Raw genomic sequence first — 26,089 nt, forward strand, 5'->3', positions numbered from 1 at the left:
AAACGAACTCAAGGAAGAAATAAAAGTTAATGCAATAAAAGATTTTTAAAAATGCAAAAGAAACATTCTGTCTTGAGCATACTGGATTGAAAACGAATATCCAAATTGTATATAAAAATAAACAACAACAAAAGACAAAACATTACCTGCCGTAGCATTAATGGGAACATCCTAGGACGCAAGGACCTTGCTAGGACGTAGCCGGACCAAACGCCATAAGAGAGTAACGGAGCCATCGACTCTAAAAGCCAACACAAGGGATACTAAACAGAGCCCATTTCTTGCATGATTCTAAAACAAGTTCGAGAAAACGTATACTTCTTAAAAGAATGATATAAACTAAAAGTCTCCTTTAAACTATTTATAAATTTGAAGCAGAAACACGCACTCTTAGAGACCATTAAATGATATAAAAAAGAAGCTCTACTAAGGGTCTAATAGTGAGAGCGAGCGTGGAAAAAATTTCGGAGTCCCCTAATGACTTCTAAAGCAACAACAGGTGGCAGGAGTGAGTCGTGGTGACACGTGGAGGGAGAGAGAGAGACCTGGAGCAAGATAAAAGCTGTGGGGTCACGCTACAAGGAGAAATAGCCACTTACGTCGATACTATTGCTTCTAAACAAGTGATAGGCCCATTATCTATAGTATGGCTGTCAAGATGTGTGTTAACGAGTCTATGGATGTGTCACGCATATATATATTATTATTATTATTATTAAATGCTAAACTACAACCCCAGCTGGAAAAGCAGGACGCTACAAGCCCAGGGGCCCCAGCAGGGAAAATAGCTCAGTGAGGAAAGGAAACAAGAAAAAAATAAAATATTTTAAGAATAGTAACAACATTTAAATAAATATTTCCTATATAAACAATAAAAACTTCAACAAAACAAGAGAAGGAGAAAACTAGATAGAACAGTGTGCCTGAGTGTACCCTCAAGCAAGAGAACTCTAACCCAAGACAGTGGATATATATATATATATATATATATATAATATATATATATATATATATAAATAATATATATATGCATATGTATATGTATATATATATATATATATATATATATATATATATATATATATATATATATGTGTGTGTGTGTGTGTGCGTGTGTGTGTGTGTGTGTGTCTGATTTGGTATCATTCAACATTGAAAACTTTACGATGCATAATCTTATTATGTGTAATTAAAAACTTATAGAGATATTAACATAATCAATAAAAGTAGATTAGAACCTTTGCAAAGCCCCCCCCAAAAAAAAAAATATATATATATGAAATAAAACGGAAACCAACGGGAACAGTTATTCTTTAACATTGATATAATTTGTCCCAAAAATTGGAATAGATTTTTTTTTAATAACATCATAATCGTGATGAAAAAAAATTATAAGGGACCACATCCTAATGTTCGTAGAAAAAGAGATTGACAATCATATATATATATATATATATATTATATATATATATATATATATATATATATATATATAATATATATATATATATATATATATATAAACTATTGTTTCTCCCTCGGACATCTTCAAAGGAGTACTGTACTATAAATAATTGAACACCAGTTGAAATTTAACTGCAAACTTTATGATAGATTAATTGATTTGAAGTTTTCTGGCACCTTGATATCTAAGATCATTGACGCCCAATATCATTTATTACAAATAAAGAATAAAAGAATATAAAATTAAAATCATAAAAGCAAAAATGTCATAAAAGTTAAATGGCTTTCTTGCGAGTCGTGGAATAAATCAACTAGGGTGTATGTTATTCCCTTAGACAGAGTGAATTCAATAAGTATTTGGTCCTTAGTAATTTATTTGATAATAACCATATTGTGACAGTCTTACTTTTGGTCCATGTTTTATTCTTTAATTTTTTAGAGTTTTATATTTTTAACTATTTTTTGCCAGTGTTATCCTATATGGAATTGAATGACATATTTTGAATTTGAATATTTAGTGAGATTAAGTGTTATTAGAATTTGATAATAGTCTTAATGACATACCTTATTGTCGACAACTATATAATTTCAATAATTATTTGATAGCAATAAATTTGTTTGCAATATTAAATTTGTTAAATAAACGATAATATGATAATTGAAGTGATAACGACGGAATGTCATAACTGATAATAATAAATAAAAAATAAGTAAATCCTGCTCAAGAAAAAATTATTAACGGACACACACTATAGTGTATCTGTGCACTTCCAAATGGTATCATGATACCCTAATGAAACTGAATGAAATTATAATCTTCCTTATCTTTATTTTTACGAAAAAACACCCTAAAAGTATTTTAATTAACCATTTTGTTACAGATTACTCATTTCTATTTCCACTAATTTCCTTATAAGTGGAATGCCAAAGAAAAACATATTTGCATATTAAAGATTTTCAAAACTATAAAAAACAAGGTTTAACCCTGAAAGACATATAGAAAACTAAGTATGCAGCGATAATCTTCAAAGATAAACCACACACTAACATAAGAATACTAAATAACTTCGACCTGAATGGCCTTGGTACAATACAAGTTGCCATGTAGTACTTTCGACCATTTACGCCACAACAGCAAAGTTTCTACAAAATCGAAAGCATACCAACTTGTATATCAAAATGCATCTATTGCAAAACATCTGATCTTATGTTTATCTCTACCTTTACAAATGACTGAGTGCATTTACACAAAGGACCGAACACAATGTTGGCCAGGGCACCAGCCACCCGTTGAGATACTACCGCTAGAGAGTTATGGGGTCTTTTGACTGGCCAGACAGTACTACATTGGATCCTCCTCTCTGGTTGCGGTTCATTTTCCCTTTGCCTACATACACACTGAATAGTCTGGCATATTCTTTACATATTCTCCTCTATCCTCATACACCTGACAACACAGATTACCAAACAATTCTTCATCACCCAAGGGGTTACTGCACTGTAATTGTTCAGTGCCACTTTCCTCTTGGTAAGGGTAGAAGAGACTCTTTAGCTATGGTAAGCAGCTCTTCTAGGAGAAGGACACTCCAAAATCAAACCACTGTTCTCTAGTCTTGGGTAGTGCCATAGCCTCTGTACCATGGCCTTTCACTGTCTTGGGTTAGAGTTCTCTTGCTTGAGGGTACACTCGAGGACACTCCCCTATCTTATTTCTCTTCCTCTTGTTTTGTTAAAGTTGTTATAGTTTATATAGGAGATATTTATTGTTGTTACTCTTCTTAGAATATTTTATTTTCCTTTTTTCCTTTCCGCACTGAGCTATTTTCCCCTGTTGGAGCCCATGGGCTTATAGCATACTGCTTTTCCAACTAGGGTTGTAGCTTAGTAAGTAATAATAATAATAATAATAAAAACGCAACCATATATTTCCATACGCAAGTACTTTGTACACAGCAAACACAGATAACCGGACTTACAGATACAGAGGTACAACGCTAACATCACATCCTGGCCATTCATCGATCAACACCTGCCGTCGAAATACTATATCATCGAACAGAGAGGAAATTCGATATCTCGATTTCATTCCCTTTCCCGCACAAGTCAAGCGGTTCCAGACACATTAAACATTATATAAAATGGACACTCTATAGGTAATAGGATAATTTCTTAAAATCTAAAAACGGATACTAATAAAGACCTTTTAATTTAAACCGAATTTGAAAAGAGGTCTATATTGACGCCTACTTACTTTTAATCTAAACCGAATTTGAAAAGAGGTCTATATTGACGCCTACTTACTTTTAATCTAAACCGAATTGAAAAGAGGTCTATATTGACGCCTACTTACTTTTAATCTAAACCGAATTTGAAAAGAGGTCTATATTGACGCCTACTTACTTTTAATCTAAACCGAATTTGAAAAGAGGTCTATATTGACGCCTACTTACTTTTAATCTAAACCGAATTTGAAAAGAGGTCTATATTGACGCCTACTTACTTTTAATTTAAACCGAATTTGAAAAGAGGTCTATATTGACGCCTACTTACTTTTAAATCTAAACCGAATTTGAAAAAAGGCATGATTAGCCGAAGAGAGAAATTTGACATTTGGCCTTTTCATAACACTATAATATCTACTACAGCCAGACCTCCAACGGTCATCTATGAACAAGTGTGCACGAAACACACCTACTTTAGTTAGTGAATAGGCCTATCGAGTCGTGGATAAGGCGAACTCACTTCAGCATTCCTTTTAGGACACGAGTCATAAACAATATTTTTTTTTCCAACTATGCATTCAATTTATTATTTTCACTGGCTCTATTATACATTACTAAAATTATAATAAAGTTAATCATTTTTTCTTGAACAGGATTTACTTATTTTTTATTTATTATCATCAATAACATTCCGTCGTTATCATCACTTCAATTATCATAATATCGTTTATTTAAATTAATATTGCAAACAAATTTATTGCTATCAAATAATTATTGAAATTATATAGTTGTCGACAACAAGGTATGTCACTTTCCAGTATGTCATTAAGATTATTATCAAATTCTAATAACACAATCTGAATAAATATTCAAATTCATATATGTCATTCATTTCCAAACAGGATAACACTGGCAAAAAATAGTTAAAATATAAAACTCTAAAAAAATTAAAGAATAAAACATGGACCAAAAGTAAGACTGTCGTAATATGGTTATTATCAAATAAATTACTAAGGCCCAAATACGTATTGAATTCACTCTGGTCTAAGGAATAACATACAGTTGAAATTATTCATGCTAATTGAATATACCATGATTCCCTAAAAATATGGATATATGTTAGTGATAAAACTATAAAAAAAATAGATAAAAAACCGCCAAGTGTTGCAAACTTTCCGATAAGGTATCATGATAGAAATAGGATTAAATCGGTTATGATAACAGATATGAATTTGAAAGGAATATGAAAAGGAGTCCAAATCCGCTGATATCATTATCAATAGCCATATAGATAAGCTAACTCTATTTCTAAAACGATTCAGAGACCTACTTTCGAATCCTGGCTAGAATAGGCACACACAGGTAGAGTGGATTCAATATTAAGAACTATTTTGGTATAATAAAGCTCAAAGCAAAAAGAATATATATATATATATATATATATATATATATATATATATATATATATATATATATATATATATAAATATATATATATATATATATGCATACACTGAAGTACAGGTGTCTTTGACTATACATACATACATACATACATATATATATATATATATATATATATATATATATATATATATATATTATATATATATATATAATATATATATATATATATATATATATATATATATATATATATATATATATATTTGTATAGTATAAATATTGTTTCTTCCCAGTCACGCAAGCTTAGCTCTCCCGTCCCTTGGGTAAGTTGGCGACTGAATAGCCATACCCCGGTAAGAGAAAGTGCATGTGTGTACATATTTATCTAAATATATAGCTGTAATTTTTTACAGGTGGCGTACACTTGTAATATATATATATATATATATATATATATTATATATATATATATATATATATATATATATATTATATATATATCCAAGGTCTATAAATAGACCTTGTATATATCTATGTTTAGTGTACTGCTGCATGAAATTAACTTTCTTCAAAAAAATCGGATAGAATGCCTCTGGTGAGAGAGAGAGAGAGAGAGAGAGAGAGAGAGAGAGAGAGAGAGAGAGAGAGACTTTCGGTGAACAATGATCTTTGTATCGATTGGCACAGATGAAAATAAACGAGGCATAGAAAACGAGACAAATTTATAAGGTATACATAACAAAAATACTGGAAAATCTAAGGGACTCGCTTTGGACAACTTCGCAGGTATAGGTTACTGAAGAAACAAAAGCTAATACCAATGGCATATAACGCAAGGATTTAAAATATACACAGATGATATCAAAATCCATGTACATAAAAAAGTGGACATATCTAATACAAACTAAACAACTGATTATCACCCAAACCTTGGGAAAAAAACCTCTCATCACTACTACCAGTTCCGTTTCGTTCAATAAAACTAGGTTCGTATGGACTACGGTGTGAACTTTGAGTATAAAAGAACTCAATGAACAGATTAGGGGCAGATTGTCATGAGAAAATCAGCAACATTGATGTTGGGATACATATATGGAGTATTTGCGTATATATAATACACGCACACATATATAGAAATGTATATATATATATATATATATATATATATATATATATATATATATATATATATATATATACACATATATATATATATATTATATACGTATATACTGTATATATATATATATATATATATATATATATATATATATATATATATATATATATTATATATATATATATAGCTTTTATTTCTAAAATACACCCATATATAAAATTATTCTTTTCTCCTCATTCCAAGAATATGTTGTCTTTAACTCTATGTCCACAATTCCCTTTAATTTCTCTTCTTGAAGTCAGTTGTATCTTGAAGTCTGTTGTAGAACATGTTCCATGATAGTGTAGGCTGGAATTCACGCACTTTCAGAACTATTTATATATGGTTGAAATGCTTTTTTTTTTTTTTTTCCTAATATTAAAATTTCCTGTAATATCATTTCGGGAATTTATTCCATTGAACAGAACCAATTAAAAAAACAACGTTCTCAGCAATTTTCCCTTACGGTTTTCTTGAAATTTTCCAACCACTTTACAAGTACTATTTGACCCCTTAACACAATAATTTCAAAGTATGGCGCTGAAGTTGTTCATTTACTTTGGAGAGAGAGAGAGAGAGAGAGAGAGAGAGAGAGAGAGAGAGAGAGAGAGAGAGAGAGAGAGAGAGAGAGAGAGAATTAATATAACTGGTACAACACTGTCATGACCTTACACTCTGATTCAGCAAAACGACCTGAACTTCAAGTACATCCGACGTCTTTATCATTTACAACTTTTAAAATGAGAACTGACATCATTTAAGGCACCTGAAACGCAAGTACCCGACGCATCTAGGCTTCAAATATCTTTGGCCTCCGAATCTATAACTACACTCAATTTATTTTATCGAGGCATATTTGCACCGACTCGCAAGGGTGCCCTTTTAGCTGGGAAAAGTTTCCTGATCGCTGATTGGTTAGAATTATCTTGTCCAACCAATCAGCGATCCGGAAACTTTTCCGAGCTAAAAGGGCACCGCTGCGAGTCGGTGCAAATATGCATCGCTAAAAGAAATGGACTATAGTTCAAAGTAGCCTTTCAAACATTTCTTGTCTAGAGTGGTGGCTAAGATACGTGGTGTATAAAGATAAGGCCTTTCATATCTACCTTTCTCAAATTGTAACATTTATTTCCTATACTGTACATATTTTCTACATTCAGCCTGCCTTAATACCAGGCTAATTCCATTTGGTAAAACCAAATCTATATTCTCAACCATCGTTATATTAACTGTATTTCAAGAACTTCATATGTAGCGATGGCTGATATAATTAGATTTCTAAAGGTATACTGGCATGTGACTATACATATAATGTGAAGTATGAGTGAATTATATAATTCGAAATAAAATCAAGCATAAAACATCTCCCCACAACCCCATGAAAAACTTAAATTAAATTTTCAACATACTGTACTGAAGACCGGAAAAATTTCCCAATACTTATAGCAAGTTGACATTTACCACAAAACAAAGAGAAAAACAAAAGTTCTTCCAAATAATGAAATACCTACTGGACACTGCCATCCATCAGAGACCAAAAAATGCGAGTGTTTATAAATGCATTCACATACACAAAAGTTTCTTCGTTGTTTTTATCGATCCAATGCCTTTCATTGTAGCGTCCCTGATCGATGGTGGCTGTCCTCTTCCCTATACACCACCCATTACTGTTCGACCTCTAGCTACCCCTACCCCCCTAACCATCCGCCACAAACAAGCAGGAACTTGAGCATAGATCGTTCTTTTACCCCGTTCTCCCTCCTTTACTCTCATCTGCTATCCAGGGTTAAAAGAATACCCGCTCTCCCCCTGCTCGAACACCTGAACCGTACTACATAATTTACATATTCACTTTCAGCAAGGCTAATGTCAGGGTAATTCTTAATTTACTTCTACACTTTTCCAAGATTCGAGTAAAATTCAACACCTGGGATTCTGCTTTTTATTTGGAACGAAGCTCTGAAACGAATGTAATGTAAGTTCTTAAGGCAATTCAATTTTTAACCACATTTGTTTTCTTTCACGAATGGCAAACGAATTTCCATTTGGCAAACAGAAGGCATTTTCCTTTTTTTAAAACAATAGGCAAACTACTATTCTCTCCATTCCCTTTTGTCAATGCCTCTTCTTATTTAACCTTACATTAACATTAATTTGATTTGCCCTTCCTTTCCCTATGGCCAGTTTCTATAACATTACAAAGTAACACCTCCAATTAACGTTATACTTCTCTTCTTAGGGGACAAGGTTCATTTAATTTCCTCAAAGAATATTTTGGTTACCTTGATTCCAGTTTCACAATGACATTCTGTCAACTAACCCATTTTCGATTAGTCCACTTGGACATTCCATCTCACAAACCCTGACATCGAACCCTCACTCTTCTCTTCCTAAAATAAATCAACTTCAATTTCTCAATAAAAATAAAAACTTCTAAAACTTCGCCCACTCAGAGGAAGTAACTCTATCGATCGCCAGTCTTAAACCCCCCGAAATAAGGCTAAGCCTTGAATTTGCGAGTCGGGAATAAATGTTGACTCCACAAAGAAGGATATCACGACCCGACCTTTGTCATTTCGGAAAATATATTTCGTGGAACAAAAGCGCCAAGAAAGGGGGGAGGAGCAAGAGCAGGAGAAGAAGCAGAAACAGGAGCAGAAGCAGGAGCAAGAGCAGAAACAGGAGCAGGAGCAGGAGAAGAAGCAGAAACAGGAGCAGGAGCAGGAGCAGGAGAAGAAGCAGAAGCAGTAGCAGGAGCAGGATCAGAAGCAGTAGCAGGAGCAGAAACATGAGCAGGAGCAGAAGCAGTAGCAGGAGCAGGAGAAGAAGCAGAAACAGGAGCAGAAGCAGGAGCAGGAGCAGGAGCAGGAGCAAGAGCAGAAGCAGGAGCAGTAGCAGCAAGATTCTACAGATGCTTATCTTCCCTTCAAATCAATAAGTGTTCGCGAGTTCATTAAGTGTGCACAATAGTTCTCTCTCTCTCTCTCTCTCTCTCTCTCTCTCTCTCTCTCTCTCTCTCTCTACATACATGTAATAAATTCGTATTGCTATATAATTTCATAATTAATTTCGAGCTCCTTTCTCATTTAATATATATACAATACACACAAACTGTACATTAATTTTATATATATATATATATATATATATATATATATATATATATATATATATATATATATTATATATATATATACTCGACCAACAGACCAATGCTTCACTTAAGGATTAGCTGAACTTCCTTGATGCCACCCCTTCAAAATAAAAGTAATATGATGGACTATATAAATAATCAACTGGGGAGAGAGAGAGAGAGAGAGAGAGAGAGAGAGAGAGAGAGAGAGAGAGAGAGAGAGAGAGAGAGAGAGAGAGAAAGAGCAAGTACCACCAACATACTTACCATTTCGATTTCCGCTCAATCGAATTCGTGGAAAAACAAAATGCGATTCATTATCGCTGATCGAGTTCTGAAAAAAATGGCTCAACTAAACTTTATTTAGACCTGTACATATACAATTTTTCCCCCGGTGAATTTCAAAATACTTACATAATACTAAAATACTTATACAATGGAAGTGGAAATATAAGGAAGAGCGAAATATAAGCATTTCTAGATTCATTATCACTGATCGAGTTCTGAAAAAAATGGCTTAACTAAACTTTATTTAGACCTGTACATATACAATTTGTCCCCCGGTGAATTTCCAAATACTAAAATACTTATACAATAAAAATGGAAATATAAGGAAGAGCGAAATATAAACACTCCCAGAATCAGTGCCTTTACCTGCTTCCCTTATGTTCCCACACACAATGAAGTTCGTAATACACATAATGGTTTCCACTTATGATCAACACAGCAAAATAATATATGGGTTTTTAATTGCAAGACCATACATAGTTAAGAAAGCCAACGGGGTTCAGTAAAAAATTTAAAAAAAATAAGTTTGATATTCTTGGGGTGTTTCGAATCAATAGAATATTCATGGCTTCTGCCGCGGATGAAAGTCCTACATAGCTCTCTAATGTACAGTATGCATAGAAAACACCCTCTCTCTCTCTCTCTCTCTCTCTCTCTCTCTCTCCTCTCTCTCTCTCTCTCTCTCTCTCTCTCTCTCTCTCTCTCCCTCTCTCTCTCACTCATACAATTTTATATCTAAAACCTGAACTATCGAAATCTCTATCACTTACAGACATAGAACATCCTAACAGAAAAATATATAATCTAAAACTTAATAATGGCCCGCCTTGCAATCGACTTGATCTGAAGAAACAGATACTAAATACAGTACACAAGTTTTAAACATATTTTACTACTTTATGGCTACGAATATCTAAGTTGCTGGCTAGTGAACCTCCGAAAACATGTATTGGAAAGGGCGTTGAATTAGCAACCTTACAGTTTTATCCATTGAAGTCCAGAGGTTATGGGGGCGAGATACACAGCTCAACTCCTTCCATAAGTCTCAGTTGAGGCTGTTAATCAATCCACAGTTCAAAATATAAAACGCTATCATTTCATAACATTCATTGTGATGTATGGGAACAAATGTTGCAGAAGGTGCTTGGAAACCGCATGGAGAGATGCTCTTCTCTCTCTCTCTCTCTCTCTCTCTCTCTCTCTCTCTCTCTCTCTCTCTCTCTCTCTCTCTCTCTCTCTCATAAGTTGCAATTTGAAAAATAGACACACCGATACGACGAAATGTAGATCTTCTAGCAATATCAGTTTACATTTCAATCCAGCCTTTTAAACAACCAATATTCTCTTTCTCTCTCACACACTCAAAACATCGAAGTACTCATCAAAACAGGTGATATCTTTCTCCTATTTCCAGTGATTCCCCAGTAAAATTAATACTATCTATTCTAATTCCAAGGGATATCTTACGCAGGAATTATCAGCAAGGAAACCGGAGAGGAATCTCTTGACATACTAAAGCCTTAGTTATCCCTCACCCTTAAGGGAAACTACATCATTATCCCACCCCCAAGTCCCGCCCCCTCCCCGGTGTTTTCTGGAGACGAGCTACTGAGTAATCATACCGCTAAAATACGAAGGATCTTTAACAAGTAATCGCATGGTGTAGTAGTTTTTATTTGAATTATACAAATGAAAAGTATTATCTTGATAATCTCTTAGGAAAATGCTTTCAACTGACAGGAACTGAAAGGTCAGATAAGACAATTTTACTAGTAATTCTTGTCTTTTTACTGTGATTCATTCAGAAATATTTGGAAATTTATCATATTACAATAATGAGATAATGTTAATGGATGAAAAATTGATAATCTCTTAGGAAAATGCTAAATGCTTTTAACTGAAAGGTCAGATAAGACAATTTTACTAGTAATTCTTGTCTTTTTATTGTGATTCATTCAGAAATATTTGGAAATTTATCATATCACAAAAATGAGATAATGTTAATGGATGAAAAATTATAACAGTATCTATGACTGGATCTCTTTTAGGATACTTTGAAATACGCCAGTCTAACAATCAACGAGATGATCCATTGCCTTCACGAGTGCAGGGACAAATATGAGATACGACCGCACATTTCTCTTAAAGACTGGTTCTTATCATACAAGTTTCCGATAAATAAATAACCGTAAATTTACCATGATAATTTGTAATTTCTTAAATATTTTCCCTGTTGGGGCCCCTGGGCTTATAGCATTCTGCTTTTCCAACTAGGGTTGTAGCTTAGCATTTAATAATAATAATAATAGCATTCTGCTTTTCCAACTAGGGTTGAAGCTTAGCATTTAATAATAATAATAATAGCATTCTGCTTTTCCAACTCGGGTTGTAGCTTAGCATTTAATAATAATAATAATAGCATTCTGCTTTTCCAACTAGGGTTGTAGCTTAGCATTTAATAATAATAATAATAGCATTCTGCTTTTCCAACTCGGGTTGTAGCTTAGCATTTAATAATAATAATAATAGCATTCTGCTTTTCCAACTAGGGTTGTAGCTTAGCATTTAATAATAATAATAATAATAATAATAATAATAATAATAATCACGTGATAAAAAAAACGAACCCGGTCGAAGGCGACTGAGTTAATGCTCCTAGGCATCCGTTCTCTCTCTCTCTCTCTCTCTCTCTCTCTCTCTCTCTCTCTCTCTCTCTCTCTCTGACAGCTGTGCCAAGGTCAATGAGAGTCCGGGAAAAGATGAGGGAGGGGGGTGGGGGGGGGGGAAGATGACGGAGAAAAGCCACCAAAGAGGGGATGACTAGTTGGCAACACTGCATATCCCACCCGTTCTATTACATAATCCCCCATAAACAGACCTCTGCTCTCCGGTGTGTCTGTCTGTACTTTATACTTTTCTTCAGCCAGTCCAAATATCAAAGAGATAATGGATTCACAACAAGGTACGCCGATATTCATTACTGGCAATGGTGATTAAACCAGAATTACTTTCACAAATAGCTTTTTATTAAAGGAAATTGGTTATTATTATTGAAATTATTATTAAATTTATTAAAATTATTTTTATCAAATTTAATAAAATTATTACTATCAAACTGAATAAAATTGTTATTGTTAAATTGAATAAAATCATTATTGCTAATATCAAATAATAAAATTATTACTATTATCAAAATTATTATTATTCAAATTGATAAAAAAAAAAAAAATTTGCTAAAGTGACACATGAATAAAAAAATACAGTTCCTACCTCTACACATTGCTTCAATCTACCAGAGGTCTAGAAAGTCCATTGTTAGATAACATTTATGTGAAATTACAGATAGGCAGAGCTAGGGCAAAGCAAATGCTAACATACCAGACGAGCGAGTGAGCAACCGTGTGATATTACTATTATTATTATTATTATTATTATTATTATTATTATTATTATTATTATTATTACCTGAAGACGAGGAAGGACTTATCCTCGAAACGCGTCGTAGTTTTTACTATTTTGTACCAAAAGTTTTACTTGTATTTTGTGAGAATATACTTGAGAAGTCTTCCCGATTTTGTCATTCACCTGACTGATGAATTTTTTCAAGTCTGCTGGCTGATTGCAGCGCTCTAGAGAAGAGAATTATCCGGAAAATAGAAAAATTGGATAAGAAAATAAACTCTGCCGATGCAGCCATTACTTTTAACTCAACCTGCCTAAAAGAGGGTCTCCTACCACGATATTATTATTATTATCATTATTATTACTTGCTAAGTTATAACCCTAGTTGGAAAAGCAAGATGCTACAAGCCCAGGGGCTTCAACAGGGAAAATAGCCCAGTGAGGAAAGGAAAGAAGGAAAAATAAAATAGTTTAAGAACAGTAACATTAAAATAAATATTTCCTATATAAACTATTAAAACTTTAACAAATCACGTGGAAGAGAAATAAGATAGAATAGTTTGCCCGAGTGTTACCCTCAAGCTAGAGAACTCTACCCCAAGATAGTGGAAGACCACGGTACGGAGGCTATGGCACTACCCAAGACTAGAGAATAATGGTTTGAGCAAGAGAAGGTAAATATAAAGTTTGAAAGATAACGAACCAATTCAAGGGGCAGTGACCTGCATACAGGCATTAAATCCATTAGGAAAAGGTTTCCTGCGACCTAATGAGACGACTAATTTTATGCAGCTGTCAAGTTAATGAAGACTTGGATAAACATTAATCTTTTAATGCCATCTATGACGTCAGTTTAGTCACGTCGAAGATATGAATTAAAATTTTCTAGACGAAAAAATCTAAACGAACTATTCATGGGTTTGTATCAAAACCAACTTGTTTAATGATCTTGAAACGAACGATTTCTATTCAATTTTCGTCAACTTCGATGATAATCAATTATGATTAAAGAAATTTTATTATAAAATTCAACATTTCTTAATTCCATATTCAACAATATTTCCAGCGGGGCAAATCATAAAAAAAAAATTGACGGAAAAGAAATCCTACAAACGTCATCTGGATTTTTCCTGTTAATTACCCTCAGCATTCCTGCCTCAACCCGCCTGGTTGTTGCTGCCAAGGTTGCGTTGCTGTAATCTCGATGTCCGTCGGAGGAGAGGCTCGGCATCGTTAATGTTATAAGGGCGTGGTTCTCGAGGAAAGTGTTAAATTCAATTCCCTAGTGTAAGCATCAGGTATAGTGACAATGGGGTACTTTCCATATAGTCTACCATGAATATCCTAAAAGTGCTTCTTAATGGCGTCTTTCTCTTGAAATGAAACGAAATAAGCTTTCAGAGGCTCACGGTGGACATCCCGTTGAGGGTAACCTCCAAAGTAGTAAAAGAATTAGGAGATACACTTGTCTCCTTCAAGAGATAGAGACCAGTGGACAGGTGGAGCGGAGTAAGTTATCATCCTCTTTTTAATCTTATGGATGCTATGTTTGATGTTGCCAGGATCAGATGGGATGACATTGCTAATGTTGGCATTCCTGAGCAAATGTTCATTCCTTTCGACATTTAGAGCCAATCTGTGTTGTATCCAAGTAGGGAAGAAGGGTGGACTACCATAGGTATACTACTCCTCAAGGACCTTCCTGGTTCACGGTAATTGGACAAAGTTTCAAGTTTCTTTCACAGTTTCGTTATTAAATCGCACTCCGTCTGTTTATTTTGCATTGAACCAGATTACTTGAAAATAAAGACTATCAAAACAATTCTTCGTATTCAACACAGGAGTTGTGATTATGCCATGACTGATGTTAAAAAATTAGACCGCTTTGCAAACCTCCCTTCGTATACTTTCAAGTTCATGATACCTGTTAGTGTTCATATTCAAAAGTTAAATTTCAAACGATTTATGTTCCAGAAATGAGTAATAAAATCATAAAATTGTAAGATGATAGGCAGCCATATTTTTTATAATAATAAATAACAATAATACGAAGTGGTAAGATGTCTTGAAGACGGTGCAGAGTGAAATAACCCTCCCAAAAGACAATGAAAAATTCTCAGAAAGGACACGTCTCATTCAAAGTTAATGTATATAAGCACTACGTAAACATTTAGTTCAAGGCTACACATTCTTGACTAATATTCCATACCTGTATGAATTTGGATATTTTTGGATATGGGTCTTTTGACTGGCCAGACAGTACTACATTGGATCCTTCTCTCTGGTTACGGTTCATTTTCCCTTTGCCTACATATACACCGAATAGTCTGGCATATTCGTTACATATTCTCTTCTGTCCTCGTACACCTGACAACACTGAGATTACCAAACAATTCTTCTTACTGCACTGTAATTGTTCAGTGGCCACTTTCCTCTTTGTAAGGGTAGAAGAGACTCTTTCGCTATGGTAAGCAGCTCTTCTAGGAGAAGGACACTCCAAAATCAAACCATTGTTCTCTAATCTTGGGTAGTGCCTTAGCCTCTGTACCATGGTCTTCCACTGTCTTGGGTTAGAGTTCTCTTGCTTGAGGGTACACTCGGGCACACTGTTCTATCTTATATCTTATTTCTCTTCCACTTGTTTTGTTAAAGTTTTTATAGTTTATAAAGTTATATTTATTTTAATATTGTTGCTCTTCTTAAAATATATTATTTTTCCTTGTTTCCTTTCCTCACTCAGCTATTTTCCCTGTTGGAGCCCCTGGGGTTTATAGCATCCTGCTTTTCCAACTAGGGTTGTAGCTTAGCAAGTAATAATAATACCAAAAGAGAATCACAGACGTAATTTCGTCCTACTAATTAAACAATTTAACCAGTAAAATTCAACCAACAAAAACATTGCGTTAAGGGATGCAGATATGATCATGAGCTAGGTGGACCTTTTTGTCGTCTCCCTACTTATTCTTTTTTTAATTTAATATCTATCTAGATGCACACACCGTTAAAGTAGAAAAAAAAATGTCAGCAAGTAATTTTAGGGAGACAATGTATTTACATTAATTTTCTCTCAATATAAAAAGTTTTTCTATATTAAAAATTATAGAAAAACTAGACTTCGCCATTCTTAGGCGGAAAAGTATACAAATGGGGGAAAATAATTTAATATATTTAAATTAAAATGAAGTAGGTAATTATTTTCTTATTTTTAAAATAATGATTTTACCCTCAGAACTCTACATCCCGAGGATAGAGGAAGCACGATATAGATTAATGACACACCTACTTATCAGTGATGTGATAACTATTGTACCAACCGTGTGTCACACAATTGTACATAATTCCTTTGTATATATTATGCGTGTATCTTCGCTCTTCCCTCGCACTAAAACGAACCTGAAAATTCATGTCTGCTTTTCTCCTCTGTAAACATTGTCAATATTTGAACATGAAAATTCTTGTTGCTTTGAGATTTTGTATATAAAGGAGAGTGTTCTTTAATAAACTAACTCAGATGATTGCATCCTGCCTTTGAGTCATAACCTCTCTCTCGGCACCGTCACAATATGCAAACATCAAAAAGTAAATAGACATGAAGGGTATACAAGCATTCATCCAATCAATCTACCATGTAGTCATTAGCAGTAAAGAAGGATATCTATTTATACTTGCTCGAATTTTTATAACCCTTAACAAGGTTGCACAGTACACTGAACCTAAGAAAATATGGATAAAATATCAACACAACATCGTGTTCAAATAGAAATAAATTTCTACCTCATACTTGGGATCGAACGCTAGCCCCTTCTAATGAAAGGCCAGGTCGAAACCAACCATGCCACGAGAGGCCATAAAAAAGATATCGGAACCTGATGCTACCCAGCTGTCCGAGGATTTACCTGGCGAGACATCAGTCTCTTACCAGCGAGTTTTACCCGATATCCCGTCCCACCACGTGACACAATTGGTAGTAATTCATTCAAATTACCCCTAATGAGTCAATATGGATAAATATCAACACAACATCGTGTTCAAATAGAAATAAATTTCTACCTCATACTTGGGATCGAACGCTAGTCTACGCTAAGCGAACTTGAATCATGAAAACACTAGTGTAGAATACCTATCATACAGTATAATTACTCTTCATTTTTAATTAAAGAAAATAATATCCAGCCGACATTAAAATGCAATAGAGTGGGATTAATACAGCTCCATAAATCTGCGATACTTGCTAACAGAAGAAATTATTATAATTTAAGCCATCGCTTTATGCTATCTAAGCACAAGGCAATTTACATAAAATTCTACGGGCTGCCAGTGGACAAGAGCTCGTGTCTAGCCGTAAGGGCCAGAAAAAAAAGAAAAATAAATAAATAAATTAAATTAAATTGAATTTTCACTGCCACGGTACAAAAAAAAAAAAATTAAATCAAATTAAATTGAATTTTCACTGCACGGTACAAAAAAAAAGAAAAAAAAATTAAATCAAATTAAATTGAATTTTCATTGCCACGGTACAAAAAAAAAAAATTAAATTAAATTAAATTGAATTTTCACTGCCACGGTACAAAAAAAAAATTAAATTAATTGAATTTTCATTGCCACGGTACAAAAGCTTGTCAGTTACAACAGACGAGCAATTCAGATCAATCTGGATTTCAGCTTTTTCTTGAAATCTTTTTTATTCAAGGTTTAATTATTTAATAACATTGCTTCTTTTAACCATGACCCAAATACCCAGTGGAATACTTAAACGAGTTAGTACATTTCATAGAATAAGATACAGTGAAATATCATTCGTTAAAAAAGTATCGCATTAAAGCTTACTTAATGCATTATGCTTTAGACATTTCCATACTGACATGAGTCTTTTTATTGTTTATATGACATATCTGTTTTTGACGTTGTTAATAGTTTATATAGGACATATCTGTTTTGACGCTGTTACTGTTTTAAGAATGATATATTGTTAATTTATTCTCATCATTTATTTATTTCCTTTCCTCACTGGGCTATTTTTCCCTGCTGGAGCCCTTGGGCTTATAGCATCTTGCTTTTCCAACTAGGGTTGTGGCTTGGCTAATAATAATAATAATAAATAATAATAATAATAATAATAATAATAATAATAATAATAATAATACAATACTTATTGCTAGATATTTTCTTTTCAGTCATCTTTTTTAATAGGAGTATCTAGGTAATAATTTTTACACTATAAACCTATCATTTGGATAAATAAATTCATCTTTAAAATTTTCGATCACGGTAAAACTAACATTCAGTGCGTCGAACTTCATTCCATATGAAAGTGACAAGTGTCCAGTAGGTTCAAGAAATTGACTAAAATAGGAGTAAAATAATTGTGCTTTAAGCAATTGAAAAAGGTACGACGATAAGAAGAAACCTCACTAGAACCGTTTCGCAAGAGCTGCCTGACATGCATGCAGCAAACCCTCCACCCACACTCGTTGTAAAATTGCTTTAAATTTTCTTGAAAACTGATGTGACAACGCTGGTCAACGATACTTGAGTAATTTCTTCTGTTCCAATCTATCTGATTCTTGCGGTAATGAATAAAAAAAAATTACGATGGAACAGTGACACTTTTACACTAAAACCTAGACAAAATTTCATTCTGATTATGTTAGAATTTTCTAAAATTTAAAATGTACATCACAATATTCCCTCATAAAATATACGTCACAACGTACAAAACTAAACAAAGGAATGAATGCATTGGTGTCTTTTGATAGAGAGTACGCCAAAATACATGTTTAAAAAGATAAGATATAGATAAGTATAATGGAGTAACAATTTGGGGATACAATGGTACTATTAACTATGTGTAAGCTTCAACTTGACTATAATGGATGCATGATTTAGCTTGGTATATACAATCCATCCGTATCGTCTTGTATATAATATACAGTATATATCTTTCACACATGCATTATTATAAGGACAATAAACACCTTTCTTCTTTACTTCTGACGCCATATTAGCTAGGAACAATAATAACAGGTTCCCGATTACTATATAAATGTTTGAGAGAGAGAGAGAGAGAGAGAGAGAGAGAGAGAGAGACTGACTTGCCAAACACTCGACATACATGAAACTGAGAGAGAGAGAGAGAGAGAGAGAGAGACTTGCCAACACTCGACATACATGAAACTGAGAGAGAAAGAGAGAAAGAGAGAGAGAGAGAGAGAGAGAGAGAGAGACTTGCCAAACACTCGACATACATGAAACTGAGAGAGAGAGAGAGAGAGAGAGAGAGAGAGAGAGAGTTGCCAAACACTCGACATACATGAAACAGAGAGAGAGAGAGAGAGAGAGAGACTTGCCAAACACTCGACATACATGAAACTGAGAGAGAGAGAGAGAGAGAGAGAGAGACTTGCCAAACACTCGACATACATGAAACTGAGAGAGAGAGAGAGAGAGAGAGAGAGAGACTTGCCAAACACTCGACATACATGAAACTGAGAGAGAGAGAGAGAGAGAGAGAGAGTTGCCAAACACTCGACATACATGAAACAGAGAGAGAGAGAGAGAGAGAGACTTGCCAAACACTCGACATACATGAAACTGAGAGAGAGAGAGAGAGAGAGAGAGAGAGAGACTTGCCAAACACTCGACATACATGAAACTATTGAGAAATACATTTTCGTCATTCACAATTGAGAGAGTTAACTGTGGCTGTCAGCGATATACATACATCTGAACCACAACAACACAGTTGCCAAGGTCATAAATATCAACCACTACCTAAAGGTACTTGGAAACAAAGAGGTAATGCCGACTGCCATGAAACACATCTACGGTTAGCGCTCTTCGTCCACCAAAAGCAACAAATGTTGAATAAAAGTTACATTTATTTAAAAAAAATTTCACTTTGCGGTCTAAAAAATAAAAAGCCAAGATTCAAATATTATTATTATTAGTGTACGCAGCCCGTCAAAAATGACGGCTAAATATTTGGATAGATAAGCTCATACACGCATCCTATTCTCACCAGGGTATGACGACTCCCTCTCCATTCTCCCGAGGGACGGGGAGACCTGACCATGCCCAGATTATATATATATATATATATATATATATATAATTGCTCTCTATTATGTAGGGGAGATTGGACTCCACCAGGGAAAATGAGATAAGGAAATAAACTATATTTAAAAAGTAAAGAATAAAAATAAAAATAAAAACATTTTTAAGATCAGTAACAACATAAGAATAGATGTCATATATAAACTGTGAAGAGAGACTCATGTCACCTTGTTCAACAAAAAAAAACATTTGCTGCAAGTTTTGAACTTCAGAAAGTCATCTACCACATCCAACTTTCTTTACATTAACGTGACTGTGTCAACTCAATATATGATGTCGGAAGATCACATTTGCAATGAAATCCGTGATACAAACAGGGACCGATGTCTCAAGACCGCCTAGATTTCCAGTGGCCTAGTGACCAGCTCTGGAGCATAACCCCGTTAGAACAAACTCGTGGCTTCCTCGGGTTCGTTGCACCCACAGAGGGGTGAGGGGTGAGGTGGGGACTGGCAGGAACAGTGATGCAGCTAAGGATCTAGTAAGGTTGCAAATTTACTCTCAGTTACACTAATCATAATGCTGCCATAACCATGCGATACCTTTCAATAACTGCTACGTGATCATCGTCATCCAGTGGATACAAGGACACTAGTTTCTACATACGAGAGAGAGAGAGAGAGAGAGAGAGAGAGAGAGAAAATGCAGTATACATTTACGAGAGAGAGAGAGAGAGAGAGAGAGAGAGAGAGAATGCAGTATACATTTACGAGAGAGAGAGAGAGAGAGAGAGAGAGAAAATGCAGTATACATTTACGAGAGAGAGAGAGAGAGAGAGAGAGAGAGCGAGAGAGAGAGAGAGAGAGAGAGAGAGAGAAAATGCAGTATACATATATTATTGCAAACTTGAGGTAATGCAGAGGTGACTACCCATATAATTGCTATTATCCACCCTATAAATAATTGTCCAAAAAGACCCTCTACTGAATTATAACAGCAATTTTAACACCATAACCTAGACGGAGAAATGGCTTCGCATGGCACCAATACACTTTCAGTAAACAAAACATGCAATCACAAATATCTGTGATAAAGTGAAATAATTGCAAAAGACGTCACACAAAATACCTAATTCTATCAGCTTCATTTATTGATGTACTCTATTTTTCTCATAGTTAATAATTGTAAAAAAACAGAACCATCAACTCTTTTTTATAAAACCTTGTTTACAACCACTTCAGCTAGAAAAAATATATAAAATTACTTCTCTTAGCGCCAATGAAAACTAAAATACACTATGCTATTAAAAAACTGTTGGGGCTGATGATATCATAAGTGATACGAACAGTGAATATATAATGCTTAACCAAGTTCAGTATACTATTATCATCATTATTACTAGCCAAGTTAAAGCCCTATCTGGAAAAGCAGGATGCCACAAGCCTAGGGGCTCCAGGAGTGAAAGCAGCTCAGCGAGGGAAAGGAATATAGAGCAAATAAGGAACAAAGTACATATGAGAAGAATAAAATATACATCCCTAAGATAAGTAACAACATCAAAATAGACCAGTTACATATAAACTAAAGAGCATTCCAAAAGTTTTATTTGAACTATGACTTTGTGGAATGATCCTATTCAGGCAGTTGAATCGGTGGAGCTTCAAAAGCTCAACCTTGCAACGATTGTTTTCATGTTGAACAGACTGACATAGATCTCTCTTCATAGTTTTTTTTTTTTTCTTTTTTTAATATAAAAGATTTTATAAAGTTGTTAATGTTCTTAAAACATTTTATATTAATTGTTCATTATTTCTCTTCTGTAGTTTAATTATTTCCTTTCCTTACTAGGCTTTTATTCCCTGTTGGAGACCTTGGGCTTACAGCATTCTGCTTTTCCAACTAGGGTTGTACCTTATCTAGTAGTAGTAGTAATAACAATAAATATGAAACGAGATATATGTTAACCTGTCAACATAAACGAATTTGGAACAAGCCGATAAAGAGGCGGGAATAAAACTTCTAGAGTACTGTATAATATTGAGCCTTATGATGGAGAATGCATGATTCTTGAGTTAACTACATAATCATTAATACTTAATAGACGGTAGTGTCTAGGAAGATGTACATGTAAAGGATGGCCAGAATTTTGAACAATCTTATGGAACATGCACAAAGAATTAACCGAGCGACTGTACCAGAGATTCATATCCAGATCAGGAAAAAGGAATTTAATAGACGGCATTTTTTTTCCACAAAATAGGATTAATTATTATTATTATTATTACTATCCAAGCTACAACCCTAGCTGGAAAAGCAAGATGCTATAAACCCAGGGGCTCCAACAGGAAAAACAGCCCAGTGAGGAAAGAAAAAAAAAAAAAAAAAAAAAGGGAGGGACCTGTTGCTATCAGTTTGAAATATGAGGTAACAAAAAATTATATTGAAAACCCTAAACACTACGATTTCTTGTTATTTTAAAGTTAACTTAATTCAATGTCAAACACATTTACTGAACTCCATTATACATTTCTATAATGTTGAAATATGAAGAAGAGAGAGAGAGAGAGAGAGAGAGAGAGAGAGAGAGAGAGAGTATTAAAATTTCCATACTAATCATAGGTGCCAAAATTTTCCACACTTCACAAATCCAGTCACACTTGCTCTTTGGTTGCAAATAATATCAAGGTCTCTCTCTCTCTCTCTCTCTCTCTCTCTCTCTCTCTCTCTCAAATCGATTCTGGGAATGCGTGAGGGTAAATACATCTTTCTGCATGAGGGAAAAGGTCATGTGTCGATGACGGACGACTAATACGATCACGAGGATCAAGGGGGTAATGCACAGTTCGAATAACTATACACAAATTAATATTCAACAATGAAAATGAAATATAAACAATAAAGTTGAACAACACATAAAACATTATGCTATCAATGTATCCAGACTATTACTTAATATTTATCACCCCCTCCCCACCGAGGTGGGAAAGGCGTATTGTTTTTGCTAGATTTCTTTGTCTGTGTTTGTTTGTTTCTTAGCAACTTTAGGAAAACTATTGTACTTATTTATTTGAAATTTTCAGGAGATGCACGACGACACACAATAGACCCAATTAAAATTTGAACTTCATTGGGTAAAGGTTAAGGTCGCAGTGACCCAAAAGGTCAGAAGCTATTTGTTTTTACCATTACTCCGTCAAATATTATCCGAGTTACTCAACAACAAAAAACCAAATCTTCATATTTTTTATAATGGAACTGATTTTGTGAATGAAATTAGTGAAAATCCACATTTTCGAAGTATGGTAGATGCAAACTTCAAATAGTCGAATTTTCAAGGTCACTGAATATCGCTCGAGTAACAGATACACACTTGATTAATATTATCAACAGACAGAAAACCACATATGGGCTTTAAGATGGTACCATGACCTCTGACCTTATGTGACCCTTGAAAGATAAATTCAACATATCCCAAATTTCGGAAAGTTTAGATTCACTCTCGTTCACTATTATTGACGATATTGCAATTCTACAAATACATTTTGAGTAATGGAACTGCTATCGTGGAGAGAGAGAGAGAGAGAGAGAGAGAGAGAGAGAGAGAATCACTGTAACTCAGTCGGATACGTTGAAGACTTAAACAATATGTACCAGAGTTTAATCCCTGTTCAGGGTTAAAATAATCCCACTAAATCACAGCACTAGCCCCAGTGAGCTCGTGTGGGACAGTGGGAGAAATGGTTTATTGGTTCAATGGCAAGGTATAAACTATCTGGGACCTCGTTTGAACCTATAAAAAAAATAAAAAATGCCAGAAGCTATGGGATACATTGATACATAGGGTCAATGAATGGCTGCAAGGATCTGTTCATGAGAGAGAGAGAGAGAGAGAGAGAGAGAGAGAGAGAGTTGAAATCTCACAGTATCACCCACCTGAAGCGAAAAAAGATAGACGGTAAATAAATAAATAAATAAATATATATATATATATATATATATACATATAAAATATATATAATATATATATATATATATATATACATATAAAATATATATAATATATATATATATATATATATACATATATATATACACACATACAAGTGTGCGTATGTGTTCTAAGCACCATATTAGAAATATCAACTGTTTTCTAGGTTATATCTTACACAACATCAGTGACCTTACTGAAGGGATCATACCTAACCAGGCGTTTCGACACACACACTGTGCCAAATATGGCTTCGCGGAACAGACAAACTTCATAATATTCCCATTATGTAGAGAATCGAGCATCGGTGAAAACACCAAACATTGAAATCTGACATTTGAGACATTAGAAATATTTTAAAACCAGCTCTCTTTTAGAAGAAATTTTCGAGAAGGGACAAGGGAAGGAATCGCTTTTTTGAAACCATCAGATAAACACCTAATTTTGGTCTATAGGTGGTCTGAGGGAGTATTCTAAAGTAGTATTTCACCAGTTGAATAATGATAAATAAATCACTGTTTAGGTTAACAAAGGTTCAGTTAGTTTTACGAAATAGTCAATTTTTGTTCCCCACCAATGATTGAAACGTGATATTACGTGGCGCTACACACACACACACACACACACACACAGAGAGAGAGAGAGAGAGAGAGAGAGAGAGAGAATTAATCCGAATGATCATATCTTCTCGTAATCATAAGTGATATACATGTTCTAATAGTACTTCTAAAATACTAGAAAATAAACACCATTAATGATAAGTATATAAAGTTGACCAAAGTGTTACCATCAAGCTGCCAAGGTCATTCATTATCAATACTTTAATGTGTACGTTATCAATTGAGTATTTTTATATATATGAAATATCTGTTTTAAAGTTGTTACTGTTTTTTAAATATTTTATTTTGATTGTTTATTACTTCTCAAATAGTTTATTTATTTCCTAATTTCCTTTCTTCGCTGAGCTATTTTTTCTTAAGTAATAATAATAATAATAGTAATAATAATTAACTAAGGACGTCGGTAACATTAATCAATAATACACGCTGGACCTTTAACAACAAACAATGGATACCCTTTAGGATCATAAGTAATAAATAAGCAAAAAAAAAACCTGACTTTACCTAACCGATGAAGAATAAATACAAATTTTATAATTTCCAAAGCCCTAGACTCTTTGTAGCTACTCGTAAATAGAAATTTTCTCTCTTCCAAAGACCTCGAGACACTTTGTAGCTACTCGTAAATAGAAATTTTATCACTTCCAAAGCCCTAGACTCTTTGTAGCTACTCGTAAATAGAAATTTTATCTCTTCCCAAGACCTCGAGACACTTTGTAGCTACTCGTAAATAGAAATTTTATCTCTTCCAAAGACCTCGAGACTCTTTGTAGCTACTCGTAAATAGAAATTTTATCACTTCCAAAGACCTCGAGACTCATTGTAGCTACTCGTAAATAGAAATTTTATCTCTTCCAAAGACCTCGAGACTCTTTGTAGCTACTCGTAAATAGAAATTTTATCTCTCCCAAAGACCTCGAGACTCTTTGTAGCTACTCGTAAATAGAAATTTTATCACTTCCAAAGCCCTCGACTCTTTGTAGCTACGCGTAAATAGAAATTTTATCTCTTCCAAAGCCCTAGACTCTTTGTAGCTACTCGTAAATAGAAATTTTATCTCTTCCAAAGACCTCGAGACTCTTTGTAGCCACTCGTAAATAGAAATTTTATCTCTTCAAAGACCCCGAGACACTTTGTTAGCTACTCGTAAATGGAAATTGATCTCTTCCAAAGACCTCGAGACGCTTTGTTAGCTACTCGAATCCCCAGCGAGTTAAACTCATTAATAATAGAAATAATAAAATTAGCAATAGACTTTTTAAAAGTTTAAAAAGATTATCTCTTCCAAAGACCTCGAGACACTTTGTTAGCTACTCGAATCCCCAGCGAGTTAAATCTCATTAATAATAGAAA

At 34.0% G+C, this 26,089-nt stretch overlaps 1 protein-coding gene across 5 annotated transcripts in view; it reads right to left on the bottom strand.

Moving 5' to 3' along the window:
* LOC137657808 (uncharacterized) overlaps positions 1-26,089 on the bottom strand; it is a 334,329-nt gene that overhangs the window by 52,611 nt on the left and 255,629 nt on the right. The window contains exon 1 of one of the 5 annotated variants that reach the window (XM_068392354.1): positions 147-273. The exons of the other annotated variants lie outside the window; for them this stretch is intronic. Within the exon in view, the coding sequence (XP_068248455.1) occupies positions 147-236 (90 nt within the window). The 5' untranslated portion in view covers positions 237-273. Of the gene's footprint in view, positions 1-146; positions 274-26,089 lie in introns of those variants that run through there. 5 annotated transcript variants of the gene reach the window in all.

This window comes from Palaemon carinicauda, chromosome 1 (assembly GCF_036898095.1).
Source record: "Palaemon carinicauda isolate YSFRI2023 chromosome 1, ASM3689809v2, whole genome shotgun sequence".
Lineage (NCBI taxonomy): Eukaryota > Metazoa > Arthropoda > Malacostraca > Decapoda > Palaemonidae > Palaemon > Palaemon carinicauda.